General features: G+C 35.7%; 1 protein-coding gene across 3 annotated transcripts in view; it reads right to left on the reverse strand.

Annotated features, from left to right (window-relative positions):
- The window catches only part of si:ch73-63e15.2 (protein strawberry notch homolog 2), a 63,012-nt gene that overhangs the window by 33,881 nt on the left and 12,487 nt on the right, over positions 1 to 16,644 (reverse strand). For 2 of the 3 annotated variants that reach the window (XM_052589179.1, XM_052589177.1), the window contains exons 1-3: positions 13,382 to 13,549; positions 2,151 to 2,333; positions 432 to 511 (exon numbers count right to left, since the gene is read on the reverse strand). In XM_052589179.1, coding sequence (XP_052445139.1) covers positions 432 to 511; positions 2,151 to 2,252 — 182 coding nt within the window. In that variant the 5' untranslated portion in view covers positions 2,253 to 2,333; positions 13,382 to 13,549. Of the gene's footprint in view, positions 1 to 431; positions 512 to 2,150; positions 2,334 to 13,381; positions 13,550 to 16,644 lie in introns of those variants that run through there. The other variant, XM_052589178.1, reaches the window with a different exon arrangement.

Raw genomic sequence — 16,644 nt, forward strand, 5'->3', positions numbered from 1 at the left:
CAAACACAATACGTCAAATAACTAAGAAAAGCACTGCTTCAAATTACAAAAGGGCTTCCCTGTATAAACATCCGACATAATAGATTGGCAATATGCTTTTCTTAAGGTAAACATCAATTGACTTTTAAAATGTATCAGTTTAATTCCATAAACAGGACACAAATTTAATGCGTCAGGGATTGGAGATCGATAGAGAAGTATGGGCAACTGAAAATGAAAGTAATTTTAGATATATTTTGGCGGAAGATTGCGAAGATAAACATGTTTTGTTTTTTTTCTTTGGAATGACACACACGATAACAAACGGACACAATTAGGAAGGGTGACTTTTGGTTTCATTCTGACTTCTTTTAGGTTTCCTCTAGGTTTGGAAAACAGTGGTTGGTATCAGAATCAGTCTATCGTGATTAGACAGAAGTCTGGGTACTTACTGGTTTTCAGATTGCACGGGACAGGGCAAGCTGTAGGTCTGATGGGGGAAGCTCCAAGGGTTGCTGGCGAACACATGGCTCTGAAAGAGAGGATGTGAAAGCTTTTAGGTATTAGGTAGGGATGTACCGATATAAAAGTTCTGTCTGGTAAGCTAAAAATAGTAAAAAAACAACAACATGTACGTCTGATAAATGGCTGATAGGAAAGTTTTATATGTATATATATATACACACACTAGGGCTAGGTTTTGACACAAATTTCACAATTTGATTTGGTTCGATTCGATTCTCATTCACAAGCTTGCGATTTGAGTCGATTTCCGATTCAATTTGATTCAATATCAGTTATTTTGGATATATATCAGGTACAGCACGAGCCAACTTTTCTCAGGGGAAAAACGATCTCTCAACTAAAACATACATGAGAGTCAGTTGGTACTACATCACTATAATATTGAAGGTTAAAATTGACTATTTTGTTAATATGACACTTAATGTAGTTATAAAATAATAAAGTTACAACTACGTAATAATATTTCTACTTCAATTCATTTTTTTTTTTAAATCTAAACAATGGGCGGCATAAAAACTTGATGGATTTATTCAAACATAAATTAAACCTTGAGGAAAAGTACACTTTATAATGAATGTTATATGGTGCACATATTTAGCAAAATACCCCTCTCTGCAGTTTGTTTTTCTATGACATTGTTTTACCATCCGTTATATTGACGTCTGTGCCCTGCTGAAACACTGATTGAGCAATTACGTGAGACAGGAAGTTGTATTCTATCTTTTAAGTTACCTTCGGATGTTTAGTCATGACTTTATTTTTTACCGAAGCTGATATTAATGTGGAGGAGACGGTCAGTTTACATTGTTCCGTAAAGATGAGAATCAATTAATATCGAGATATCTATATATTTTACCCAGCCCTAATATATGGATAGATAGATAGATATATATATATAGATAGATAGATAGATAGATAGTTATTTTTGAAACAACAAGTGGCTAAAACTAACAGTCACAAAGTGGAAAAGAACTAAACTTGGGCACATTAAAAATAGGAACTTAAAAAATATATATTATTAACCAATACAACTTTGACCGGAGCTGATTATAGCATGCATAAAAATAGTGAGTCATTCGTTTATATCTAAAATGTGTGTCTAAAGGAAACTCCCGTCATTTGTGCTATTTACACTCGTGATGACATCACTGCACTCCATCACCGCCCAAATATTTACCTTAACACTTCCCTTTTCCACTGTAAAACCATCTTATTCTCTGAATTTTATGAGCCCTGTCACAATACGATACACGATAACAGTATTTGAACAAAACGGTGAGAAAAAGCTGCATGGCTTATCAGGAATTGCGTCTACCAACTGTTAAAATGACTCTGTGACCACAAAGACGTCATTCTGTCACCCACACACACCAGAGTCTTGAGGTTTCACCAGATATCAGAGCGAATGACCCGAGTTTTCGAAAAAGGAAACCAGTAACGAACACAATGACTTTATGAATTTATACTAAACATGTGCTTATATCCCTGTGGTAAGAAATGTGATTCTATACCAAAGGCATTGTGGTTAACAATACAGGCTAGTAACCGAAAGGTTGTAGTTTCAAACATTTTTGACTGGTGTGACCAAAAAACGCTCCACTTTTAGATGCTAAGATGAGACGCTAAATGAAATGAGAGGTAGTTACCATAGGGGGTGCAAGGATGAACCCCCCTGCATCCAGTTGAGGTCCGTCCGAATGTGAAAAGATGTGCCCGTCCATGGCAGGCGGAATGGAGAGCGATGGCATCAGACTGCAGTCTTGTTAATGACGGCCGAAGCCCACACTGTGTAAACCTGAGTGACCCGGTCAGTGTCTTCTCACCATGACCTGAGAACACAAACACCAGAGACACGGGACGTCCTTAACGGTGGAAAAACAAGTGGGTGAGTGTTATGCTGTCAGTGTTAAAACCTCAGAGCAACGGGGAGAAAGAATCACAAAAAGTCCTTTGGAAGAACATGAGGGTGAGTAAATGTGACAGAATCGTAATTGTTACATGAAATATACAAAAACAAATCTGCTCTCCGGTAACTCTGAATAGATCTATTATCATCATCAACTAGAGGACCGTTTCACACAGAAACCTATGAAGGTTTCACTGACTGAGACAGCAAAGGGTAATATTTGAATAGAGCTCCTTGTGAGGATACAAAATGTAGACATTCTGAGCCCCAGAGCAGTTCGATTTAAGAGAACAAACCTTGGTAAATCTTGGTATCACATGAAAGGACAACGATTGTTATGCAAGGGATATTCTCAGAAGCACAAAACAACTTGTGGTTCTCATTAGGAAGTTGATAATATGCCAGAGAACAGTTAAAAACACCTTAAATATGACAGACAACATTCCTGTAGACACAGCTGATAAATAGTTTCACTTTATGGCCGATGACTGATAACAGCTAATATTAATGATTTACTATCGGTCTAAATAAAGATAATACACCAAAATAAATAAGTAAATACTTAAAGTCTGAAAGGTGTATATTCATTCTGAGATGAACTTTAAAGGGGTCATGAACTGAGAACCGAGAACTTTTGACATACAGTATAAAAGGTCACTGTGCTATAAAAACATCCTGTAAGTTTAAGGACTCTAAATGCATTTTGTCCTGAACGCTGGGTCGAAGACTGACACGTTAAGAGATGAAATTGATGATGAAAGTTTTCTTTGTGCACAAAAAGTATTCTTGTAGCTTCTTAACATTATGGTTGAACCACTGATGGCACATGGACTATTTTAATGATGTCTTTACTACCTTTCTGGGTCTTGAACTTGGTAGTTACGTTGCTGTCTATGTAGGGTCAGAAAGCTCTCGGATTTCATCAAAAAATATCTTAATTTGAAAATTAACGTAGGTCTAACTGGTTGGAATGACAGCATTTTTCACAATTTTGGTTGAACTATATCTTTATTCTCAAAAAAAGTAAAAAAAAAAAAATCCAGATTGCATAGATTCCTATTGAAGTGGCTGGATTCAACCACACACACACACAAAAAAAATCCTTATAATGGTTAAAGTGAAAGCAATGACAGAAACGACAATAGTAATGTTTAATACTACTAATGGTCATTATTAATCTGCATAGTCTCTATTATGTCAGCTAAAAAAATAATAGATGGAAAATAGTCTAGGATTAGAAAAATAATTGTTTTTTTCTCTGCAATAAGAAAAAAACCCCCAGAGACTTAAAGAAGTAAATAAGATTATTTTAATTTCACATAAAAAAAACCACTTAGCAACCTATGAGGGTACATTCATAGTTCTTATGCCGTCGAATGCCTAGGCAGTCAATGCATCCCAGAAAGAGGAGGTGTCCATCTCTCTAACCCCCTGCCACAAAGAACAATCAATACTGATTACTATTGAGTTCCCAAATGTCCTCTTCCTGTAAAGCACCATTATCTTTACTGGAAGACGGAGGAAAAAAAGATGAGAAAGCACCATGGATAGAGATTTTCACAGGAATGAAGCTCACACTGGTTTTATTTTACATAACATCCAGATTTCACATGAAACCCAGAAAAGAAAAAAAAAACAATGACAGAACTACTAAAGGTAATAAAACTGGGAAGTTGTTTTGAAACAAGAAGGAATCACCAAAGTTACCTAAAAAGACAATTTCAAAAAAAAAAAAAAAAACCTTTCTAAAAGTAGGTTTGAAGAAAACGTCAACATTAACAAAGAAGAATTGCTACCTTGCAACTAGTGGCATCGCAAACTTGATGTGTTGCATCTAAACGCATTGCATTTCATTAAATTGATTTGTTATTTAGGAGGGAACTTCACATGGTGGAAACAAGAAGGGGGAATTGCTTCAGTTTGACCTACAAAACCATCTAAAGGCATCATATTTCAAATAAATGGATTCAGTATTTAGTAGGAAACACTAAAAAAATGTCACCAGTTGTGGAGACAAGAAGGGGAAATTCATTTAAGGTAGAAAATCCTTTTGGTTTGGCTTTCGAAAACATCTAAACCGTTTAAATCGTATAATATTTCAATAAATGGATTTAATATAATTAAAAAGTAGAAACGTGCAGAGACAAAGCGGGAGGAAAAAAGTTATTAATTTCTTTTTTTTATTAATTTGTTATTTAGGAGGAAACCCTCCTAATACATCGTCCTATTGGTGAAGACAGGAAGTTAGAATTCCTTCAAGAACAAAACCTTTTTTCTTCCAAAGCCATCTAAATATGTAATTTTTCAATAAATGGATTGGTTATTTAGGACAAAACACAAATAATGAGATGAAACAAGGCTCCAGACTGCGACCATTTTTTCTGCCAGTGCGACTAATTTTTGTAAGCGGTCGTACTCGTGCAACCACCATGTTGTCCAACCATTAAACACTGCCATTTCTGTTACATTTGAGAAATGTCAAACGGCAAATGAAATGAAAGCAGACTAAACCATGCTATGTTTCAGAGGCGCAGTGCAAACCATTTATCAGCAACACAAACAAACATGTCCGAGCTCAGAACAGCTTTACACGGGAGCCAAAGTTGATTTTACGACACTGTTACTGCACAGATGCAACAGTGCTGCGAGATACATTGAGAAGCTTTTGAAATCGCCGCACAATGATAAGGTTCCTGCGAGATCTAGTGAGAATCATGTAAATTCTGCACAGAAACCTTTCTTATAAACAGCGCTGACAAACAACTGGAAATCAGAAGCAGTAACGCTAACTGTAACCATGGTGTTGTGGTAGAAATAGTCGAATCAGTCAAATCTGTAAATAAACGAGATGAACATGTAATATTATTAACTGCACTTATTAATGCAACAATAGTCATTCTATGATTAAATGACCTTTATTTTGAAAACCCCCCACACACCACCCACAGCGCTACCAAATCAGCTCCTGGCGCCACCATCAGTAGAACTGGGTGGTGCTGGTGCCACTCCCCTCAAATTTGTGTCTGGAGCCCTGTGAAAAGTCATTAGTGGGGAAGACAAGGAGGGGGAATTCCTTAATGTGGGAAGAAGGTTCTTCAATTTGGCCTCATCTTGTATTTCACTAAATTAATTTGTTATTTAGCAGTAAACACAAAAAAAGGGCGAAAAAAAGTCATGAGTAGTGAAGACGAGAAGGGGAAATTCCTTCAAGAACAACAACAAAAAACGCTTTAGTTTGGTCTCCAAAACCCATCTAAACGTGTCACATTTCAATAAATGGATACGTTATTTAGGACTACACACGAAAAACAAGACGAAAAGTCATTACTGGAGAAAACAAGGAGGGGGAATTCCTTCTACAGTTCTACAATTTGCCCTCCAAAACCATCTAAAAACCTTTTGTATTTGAATAAATTGATTTGTTATTAAGCAGTAAATACAAAAATAGGATGGATGAAGTCATCACTGGTGGAGATGAGAAGGGGGAATTCCTCCAAGAAGGAAAAAATCCAACCGAGCTAACAAACTACAGTTCAGGACAAAAAAACTATCCAATGTACATATAAGTGTATTATTTAATCTCTTTATATATATATATATCTCTTTATGTATGTTTTTTCTACCTCAAAGGGTTGCACCTTGAATTTCGTTGTACAAATGTACAGTGACAAAGTTTGATTCGATTCAAAAGTGCCTGTCTGATAATCATATTGAAGGCTTGCAGATGGTGTGAGTTATGAAAGTTTAGGAGCTTATTTCGTGACAGTTGCATGCGGCCTCGAGACCTGACGGATGCCTCACACAGTTCCTCTAATCTTCTCTGATCTCTCGCACGCCACTAGAGGCTACTGAGACGTCTTTCAAGGAGTGGGAAGAAAAGAATGCATGCATGATGTGAGGGGAAAAAAAAAGTCCTCAGGCTTGAGGCATGGTGTGAATCACCATCAGGGGTTTCCCATGTTTCCTCAAGAGAGTGTTAAGGACACGGCTCACATTCTGCTGTGTCACGATGAGCATATGGAAGTCGTCCAGAAATGTGTGATGCTGATAATCTGCTCATCCTCATGAGCTGTCATGAGGGAAAGCTGGAGATGTCACCAGCTCAGTGTTCCCCGATGTTCTTGGATCAATGTCCAGCTTATGTCCTGATGTGCGAAAATTTCTGGAAGGAAGGAGCTTGTTCTGTCAGCTAGCTTCTGTTTGCTTTATGTGTTCTGATGCCAAACCGGAGTTGTATTGTTTTGTCCTCATTTGCTCTTCATCTCTGGATAAAGGTCTTATTAGGAAGGGCCAAATGAGTGTGAGTTATCTGGCCGCAGAGACAGACTTCAACGGGTTTCACATGACTGGCTGGGAAAGCAGAGCTTGCCAACCTCAAGGCAGACGATCCCAGGAGATACAGGAAAATCCTGCTGACACTTGATTGGAAACAGTCGAAGCTAATGCAGTTAGAGAAACAAACTAAGCATGCTAAGTGTGGCCAAATGTGTTTGCAATGGCAAAGCCAGACCCATTGATTGAAAGATTAAATATTTAAGCGATTATTTCCTCTTGTCTAGGGTTGTCCTATATTCAAAAATATGGTCAGTACTGATATGCCAATATTATGGCTGATAACCAATTTATAGTCAATTCTAAATATTATAATAATTGTATAAATATTTAAATATAGTATTTTGTCTAAACGTTTTAACAAATGAAAAAAAAAAAAAAAACTATGAATGTATTTAATTTTAGTTAATGTATGCATCACCTCATCATAAACGGACAACATTTTTTTTTTCAGGAAGGATGTATTAAATTGATTATTAAACTAGATTTTGTTTTCAACATTGAATACACTAATGTTTCTAGAAGATCAAATCAGCATATTAGAGTGTTTTCTGAAGGACCATGTGACACTGAAGACTGGTGAAATGATGCTGAAAATTCAGCTTTCCATCACAGGAATGAATGACATTTTAAAATATATTCAAATAAAAACTTTTATTTTAAATCATAGTAATATTTCACAATATTAATGTTTTTACTGTATGTATTTTTGATCAAATAAATGCAGCCTCGGTGAGCAAAAGAGACTTCTTACAGTAACATTAAAAATACAGTAAAATACTGGAATCAACATAGAAATGTGTAACATTAAGCCAGAAAAGGAGAAAGTATTTTTCACTGAACATTTAATTCTGCTGAAGTAGTCAATTCAAAGTGAAACTGATCATAACACTAAATGGAACGGCTAGTACCTGTACGTTACAGATTGTTCCAGATTTCTGTGAATCATCCAAACAGCTGGAGGCAGAAGGTAACCATGACAGAAATAATAGTCAAAATGACTAATTCAGTTGAAAAATACACCACTTTAGCTGTATTTCTATCATTCAACCCTGCCTGTCTCTTTGTATGATCACGATTACAGGCAATATTGTCTATCTGGGTGGGACATTTACTATTATAAAGCATCAGCAGAATGAGTGTTATGAAGTCATTGTGAGTCATAATGGGCTTTCATTTCATTGAAGGAGAGAGCCATCTCATAGGTTTACCTATGTCATTCAGAACCTGCGATCAATGGAGGCTATTCAAAGCGAGAACGCTGCGTTAACAGGGATCTGTGTAGCTAGTGGCTTTATGAAGTCTTTTTCCAGCATGTCAGCAACATTAAATCATATAAGAAGAAGAAATGTGGTCTTGAAAATGAGAGCAAATGCATGGAGCAACGATCTAATAGTAGGCTAAACGTTTCAATAAATAATAACAAAATAACAAAAGTTGTTAAAATGAAGATTTCTGGGGAAAAAACTAACAAAAATAATTACTGGATTTGTCAAACTGGTATGTTTGTGCACCTATAAGAGGTTATGAAAATTCAGGCCACAAACTTAAGTTAGTTAATTTATGTTTTACAATATTCAAAATAAAAAATAAAAAAATTCTTAAAATGTTGACAAAAACTGTATCTGAATGAGTTCCTGGTGAAAATTTGGAGGTTGTTAAAAGTTGTTTAAAAAAAAAAAAAAAGTTTTTTGGAGTATATCTGCATAACCAAGAAATAACGTTCTTGCAATATTATAAAAAGGAAAGAACATGAATGTCTCCTGGGAAATGTTTTGAGCTTGGTTGCATTACCAAGAAAAAATGTTTTAAAACCTCAATAAAAAAAAAAAATAATATTTTTTTTGCATAGCTAAAGCCAGCCTCACACTATAGGAGTTCTAACTGATTTTGAAATTTGGTTGTAGCACACACATAAGGAGAATCTTTGCAGATTATCTTCCCTCAAATCTTAAACATGCACCAACTACAAGATTTGAAAATCATGGTCCATCACACACTACAAGATATTTTAGTCACGCAAAAAAATAAAAATAAAAAAAACACTGGCTGCAGAACAGAATGATGAGGCATATTTTAAATGAGCTTCCAAGCTGTTGCAGAAAAAGCTACAGAATTTAAAAGACATCAAGCAAATAGTTAAAGTTGCAGTTTGCAAAATTACATATTTATATATATGGTCCATGTATATAGATTACATAGTTAAAGGGGTCATAGGATACCTATTATCTTTAGGGTCTTAATGAAAAGTCTGTTACAGAGTTTGGTTAAAATTTCTCAATGGTAGTGTAAAAAACCCACCTTTTTAACCCTGTCAAAAACAGCTCTTTTCAGAGCAAGCCATTTTTTAGCATTTTCCTTTAAATTTTAATGAGCTCTGCTGACCCCGCCCCTCTCTAAAGGAATTTTTACTTTAGCCGCATTCATTGTGAAGCCTGCTAATTAGCACAACATTAGGAAAGGCGATTTGCAAAGATTCACAAGATAACAGCTGTAATCCAATAAGCACTGAGCATGCGATCACAAACATTGCTCAGGCATTACAGGCAAGATGAAATGAAAATGACATCCATAATTTTCTTAAGACATTCGGTTTTCTTTAGAAATACAGTGATATCACAACACCTGCACCGGGTTTCGACTTTGACACGTGCAGTGCTCACGTCTATTCAACGAAGTCAAAGCCTTTTGTTTGTGGCGGTCAGTTTTGATATTTCCAAATGTATGGGACACACTTTGAAACTTACCTGCATATACCCTTTCATTTGATCTAGGCGTCTGTCTTTAAAGTGTTTTGTTAGTTTGGAGTGTTCTCAGTATGACCGGTACTAAATAAAAAACTGGTGCCGTAACATTTTTATTAACTAATTAACTTAACACTAATAGAGTGGTTGTGTAAACACATTTCTGTTCAACCAGCTTGTAAAAGTACATGTAGCATCTGAGTTATAAGTTATAGTTATAATATTAAGACAATGTGCGAAACATTCAGAAACTGATCTGCATTTGGAACTGCCTGAAAAACCTACAGGGACAGGAGCACACGCTGCTTTTTTTCCTCTTACTGGACCGTCTGCTGTCTTACTGTCAGTTGCCGCCCTCTTCCAGCACAACACTGACCCAGATGCACAGCGTGACGTCTTCACGATTCCTTCCAAACCCGAGCAACTCCATCCTTCATTTCTGCCCGGGGTCAGGAAACCGACACTGAACCGCACTGCTGCTGATTCAACTAAATGACAGAGCGAAGGCCGCATCCAGCAAAACAAGCCACACACACGTTCCTGGGGTGCCGTCAAAACCGAGAACAGACGTACTTTGCATCCAAAGGAAAAAGCATTACATAATAGTACACAGACTGTAAAGACAGTCCTAGGGAAACCTATAAAGGGCAGAAATTCAGGGACGGATACCTAAAAATACCCCCGACTTCATCCTGGAGGTTTTTGTTCAAGAAGAACATGTAATTGCATTGGTGAGGTGATTTGATACAGTAAAACAAAAGCTTTTTCATAGAGAAACTGATTGAGCGGCCAGTTATGGGAAAACTGTGGGTGGACAAACCACCATGAGATTTTGAAACTATCTTCCTGACTTCAAAACAACTCAACATCTATCACTAAAAAATCTTTTCACTTACAAACAACATCGCCGTCACTCCTGTTTCCGCTTTGTATTTCCACATCATTCGGTTTTCCCAGATCACCCAAGATGTGCAGATTATGCCTTGAAATCCCCTTTACTTCCAGGACGGACATTGCAGATAATAAACGGATTGCTAATCAGATGTTACGACTGACGACATCTGAAAACTGAAACTGCTAAAACATCACAGCTAGTTCTGCCATGGTGTACGTGCTCTCAATATCACTATCAGAGTTAAACATTCCTTGAATGCACATTCCTTGAGCACATTAGCACTTAGTAGAGGAACAGCCACTGGCTCTCGACTGTGTTCTACAGAAGGAGTTTAAACCAGGAGGCCAAAGAGAAGTAAAGAGACAAATTGTGTAAAAACATATTGTTAAATATCTTTAAAAATATATCTAAAATCAAATAAGAATCATGTAAAATAAATAATGATGAATTATAAATAAAATACAAAATACAATAAAATAATCATTAATTATGAAAATTATGAAAATATACAAAATAAAATACTTTCAGGTGTGCACCGACTCAAAACTACAACTGGTAAAACTTCTTTGTGGGGAGCTTTAGACATCACAGTCAAGTTACTGCCACCAGTATTATAGTCAAAATAAAGGCTTGTGAAATGAACAACACTCAGTGTTTGTGTAACCTGCTGGACTTGAACCAATCACAGTACCCTCCCATGTCACTTCTTCCCGGCACTAATTCACACATAATACATGAACCATTACTTAAATTCCAGAAACTGAACACTTGCATTGGTAAGGCAGTAATATACACACAGCAAAACACTGCTACAGCAGCAGTATTACTCCTCACTGAAACGCACGAATGAGATTCCCTCCCAACGGAAGCAGGAAGGGTCCTCAGCCCATGCCCCAGACCACTATCTTGAGTTAAATCACTGCTAGAGAGCTTTGTACCCTCCCTGTACTTCACAACAGAGCTTTGTGTACCAAAATACAAACTGGCTGTTTGAATTACACGCACAGCTTTGAGCCAAAACTAACAAAGAAACAGCTAATAAATAACCAGGATCGTGAACTAAAGTGCATCATACTGTCACATTTTAATAAATTATTTGTTCTGTTTCTGGGTGAATATCATTTATTATAACTATATAATAACTGTTAATTTTAATTAAATATAATATCTAAATTATATATCACTATTTTCCGTTATTCAACTTTTTTTTGTCTTAATTTTTACAAGATTACAGTTTAAGAGGACAGCTACAAGGTAAAAAAAAAAAATTTAAACATTTGATTTAAATGGGTTTCATATGATAATCATCAAATCTTGCGGCAATAATAAAGGTAAAAACAACCAAGCAATAAATAACAGAAGCTAAGATATTTTAATGTGGACCAAATTGTTGACATTTTTCATTTTAGTTATCTTAGCTTCTGTTATTTATTGCTTGGTTGTATATATATATATATATATATATATATATATATAAAATAAGTATCATTGCTTTTTTATTATTATTATTCAATTGTAGTTGGGAAAAAAACAATAAATCAATGTTAAACCACAGGAAAAAAATTATTAAAATTTTTATATTTATATTCTAAATATATTTTTGTTATATGTGCATTAAAATTACAAAAACATCTGAGAGTATAAAATTTGTTAAATTGTTTTATTATTATTATTATTATTTGCATAATTTGACCCAAATTTATATTTAATAATGTCATAACGCACACAAAAAGGCTTACATTTCTTCCGCTGTTGGTGAAGTATGTACCAGATACATCTGAACATGTGTCAAGAAACTGTTTTCTTTTAATATGCTATTCTGTCTTTCCAAAACAAAACATGGCCATAATTGCTATTGTTTCCCTCCCCATGTTACTGTCTAGACCCAGTGATGTCAGCTTGCGTCATCATCCGTTGGCGAACAAGAGACTTCTAATTGAGCTCCTCCACACTCTGCTGACAAATAAAGAAGAGGGAAGTTTGCGTGACTTCTGCAGTTACACAATCAGCCGGAACCGTCATTGTCATATCTGACCAATAAAGGCCGATATCAGAATAAACAAAGACATAAACACTATCATATCGATTTCTCCAAAGGGTTTTACAGAGAACGTATGACAAGGACTGGGCTCAGATCCTCCCTTCATCGCTTTCCATGGAAGGGTTAGTTTGCATCACAGCATTCCCCGGAAACATAATTCCCAGAAACGACTGTCCATTCAGAGAAGTGAAAGAATTACAGTCAAATCCATGGCATGATTATGAGACACAATATGCCATTGATTTAATAGTGAACTGAGAAAAAACTCACTTGGAAACCAAACTAAACAACAACAGGTCGATGTGTTTTACAGTACAATATGAGTTCAGACAAGCCCAGCTCTAGCCTGAAGGGTTTACACTCTTGGTTTCAATATTACTCATCCCTTATTAATAAACTCATCACCTAAATTAGAAATATCACATTTATTACGTTTATATGTGGCGCACTAGAGAAGCATTCAACATACTGGTAATAAATGTCAACCTTAAGAATAAGACAAAACGTTACCCGGCAGAAATGAAAACAGAAAGTTCAATTCCGCGAATAGAAACGTAACGCTGACCGTTGAGAGTCTTTATACGCACTCAACATAACAAACAAATAGGTATTTTAGTATTTAACTCTTCTGAACCCTGTTTATTATCGGTATCTGACAAATTGGTCATGTTTTACTACGCAACACAACTAATTATAAACTTATTTCAACCCCAGAGACTATTTACAACAGCACTTTCGACATTAAAACTAACTATCTATTCGAACTAATATCTTTATAAATCCATTAAAACACAAAACAGTACAATTAAATACATTAGACGTCAAATAATTTGAAGTTTTCGTAACTGACATTCTCTGTAAATACGTTACGTATGAACACTGCGCACGCGCCGGACGATTTAGAAACCGGTACACAAACAACTCTCAAAAACTCTTTAACAAGAACAGGACTTGCTTACTTGAATAAAAGCAGCTTTCTGAATATATTTCCCAACTCTTTTTCCTCGTTTGACGTCTCGGGAGTGGTGAGATTGAAAATAGCCCTGGTTTTTCTCAACTCGTCGCACTTGAAGCCATGTTGAACTGAAAGCCGATACTTCCGCGGCTGCCTTCACGTCTCACTGGACGCGAGTCAACCGTGACTCGGGGATGGGACGCGACGCGTCTGTCTGGACGCCTACGTCAACAGCTACTGACCAATCAAAGGCGACGCGCTCGTGGCCACGTTAATGCGATTCGTGGAGAACTTTCTAGTAGTGCGTTTGCGTCGCGTCTTTCGCTCGCGAATGCGTCAGACTCTATTATTAACAAATAACGAATATAACAAACAAAAAAATCGTGTTTTTGTAGTCAGAATGTCTTGAGGAAATATTATATATAACTTTATGATGTAAACTTAATGATAACACATGTCTGAGAGTGTTTTCTTTTTTGATGATTTCTTAGTTTTTTGCGCTCCCTTGTGGATAAAGAGCTAAATAGCCGTTTGTTTTGTCTTACAGGGTCAAAATTCTATTCGATTCTTAAAATTAAAAAAATTGGTAGACCAGTAGTGTCTTAATCACTTAATAAAGTGATACAATCAGACTTACTTTCTCACGCAAAAATAAAATATGTTGTGCGTAATGCTGTATAAATGTAGGCTACTCTAACTGAAGAAATGTTGTGTTTGATTGCCCCTGGCCTCATTCAGGCTACACAAAGAATTCAGAAAAGGAAGCAGCCTTTGCAATTTACTCTAAATCCTGACATTCTGGTAGAGCAAGGGATAAAGTATGGCTTTAAATTCTTCATTTCTTTCTTAAAAACTAAACTAATTATTTTTCTTAAAGGGATAGTTCACCCAAAAAAATTACAATTCTGTCATCGCTCACTTCGCTCCAAACCTGTAAGACCTTCCTTCAAGTAAAAGTACACATAACAATGAAAATACTGTCATCACTCACCCTTATATCAGTACAAACCCATATGTTGTTATGTTTATTTATGCTTCTTTCAAAACAACAACATAGTTTTGGAATTAAAAAAAAAAAAAAAAAAAATTATTATGAACCATATAAGTAGTCTACATATTACTTATGAAAACCCATGAGTTACAAAAACCAAAAACAATAGCATAATTTTTTTTTCTCTAAAATCATATATATCAATATAACGTTTATATTGATTGCTACAAAAAGGATTTGGCACTCTTTGAGTTGTGTGTAGCTAACTTTACTGTACACAGTAGTGATGCTAAGCTCAGATAATTTTAATTTACTTGATCTTTGAATCATATGATTTTGACAATTTGAGTTATATATTTATATATTAAAATGTTATATATTCAATTCACAATCAAACACAACCATTGATTATATTCTAAATTAGGAAATCATTACAATGCAGCCAGTAAAAAATTATGAGATACAGTAAATTATTAGTTTACAACCCGATTCTTTCATTCATTATACTGTTAAATGTTGCTATAGATTAAGCACCACTCTATTGTTAAAATAAGCATTCAACGTTTCAGCTTCAAGGATGTGATAAAACTTGAAAATCTTGGGAAGAAAATTTGTGATATGCTGGTATGCCAAATTTCAGTTCCTCTTAGGGGATTTTTCAAGATCAGCAAAACTGGAATTCTAAATAGTCACTTTCCCATGCTTGAGTCTGTATATAAATACAGTTTGTTTGATGAGCGCGCACATTTTTTTTTTTTTTGTCTTTCCTGATCATTGAGCATGGCTCATGTACACACCACTGTTCTTCTGCAGGCAGTGTCTTGCTTCACAGGTGTTTCTGTGAAGACTTACAATGATTTGTGTACCTAACTAGCTTTTACCACGCTACAACCCATCACGCTCCCTAAGATCACAAATTGCTGGACTTTTGGTAGTTCCTAGTATAGCAAAGCCCACTAAAGGAGGTAGAGCTTTCTCACATTTGGCTCCCAAACTCTGGAATAGCCTTCCTGATAATGTTCAGGGTTCAGACACACTCTCTCTCTGTTTAAATCTAGATTAAAAACACATCTCTTTTGCCAAGCATTCAAATAATGCATCTCTTAAATTGTGAGTGCAGTTGCATCTGATCAAATGCACATTCTTATTCTTAAGCTTGGGTTAAACTAACTCATTTTACTTTGTTGGAACAGCAGCTACGCTAATTATGTCTCGATTTGTTTCTCTGTTTTGCCACGGGATTGAAACATATCTGAAACATACATAACTAACAAATATTGCTACTTACTATGCATTAACATTATAATTGCTGTTAATAGTGTTCATCGACTGGTTGGCTATGTCTTGTATTAATTCTTCTGAAAATGCCTGTCATTTGCATAAAAACTGATCACTACTTATAAGCTACAGTACTACTAAATATTGTAGAAACTTAATTTTCTGTAAAGTTGCTTTGCAATGATTTGTATCGTAAAAAGCGCTATACAAATAAACTTGAATTTAATTGAATTGAATTTGGAAAAACCCAAAAGGTAACCAAGAACCAAGACGGTTCCTACTCCAAGCCTCAATTCCTCTGGACACAGGTTCTGACAAAAGGAGCTTTTTGTGAACATGGACAAATTCTTTGACCCAAAGTATAATTTGTAAAGGATGACACCACCTTTACACGTGAGGACAGTGAGCGAGAGGAAAGACTACTGGCTGATTGAGATTCCTCAGAGCACTTCACGTAAAGAGGAAAGAGCAATCGTGGAGAACTTGATTCGACCTTATGGAATTCTGCTGAGAGAGGGGTGAGGGAGGAATTATAACATCATTCCATCAACCTTGATGGGTTCTGTGGGAACTTTTACTGCTTGTGGGATTGTGATTATTAAACTCTCTCTATACGTTTTAATTAGCTGGAATGATTTGTGTTTCATAAATTATGTGAGACTAAGTATTCTTAGTATGGCATAGCAGTTAGCATGTTAAACGTGTGTTTGAAGTAAATGCATATACTGTGAACTTTCAGTTCATGAAAGCGCACCTTGGTGGACACAGGCTATAGGTCATCTGCACTGCTGTAGCAGACCATCTCCACAATGTTATTAAAAATGTACCAAGTACTTTAGTTTTTATTTATAATTTAATATAAAGTGCAGTCTAATAGATTACACCACAGACTACAGACAGAGCTGGGAGGATTACTTTCAATTTGTAATCCATTATTCCAAAATTCATGAGAAAAAAATTGAAGTAACATAAATCCATTACATTACACATTGTAGGTA

Source organism: Carassius gibelio, chromosome B22 (genome assembly GCF_023724105.1).
Source record: "Carassius gibelio isolate Cgi1373 ecotype wild population from Czech Republic chromosome B22, carGib1.2-hapl.c, whole genome shotgun sequence".
Classification (NCBI taxonomy): domain Eukaryota; kingdom Metazoa; phylum Chordata; class Actinopteri; order Cypriniformes; family Cyprinidae; genus Carassius; species Carassius gibelio.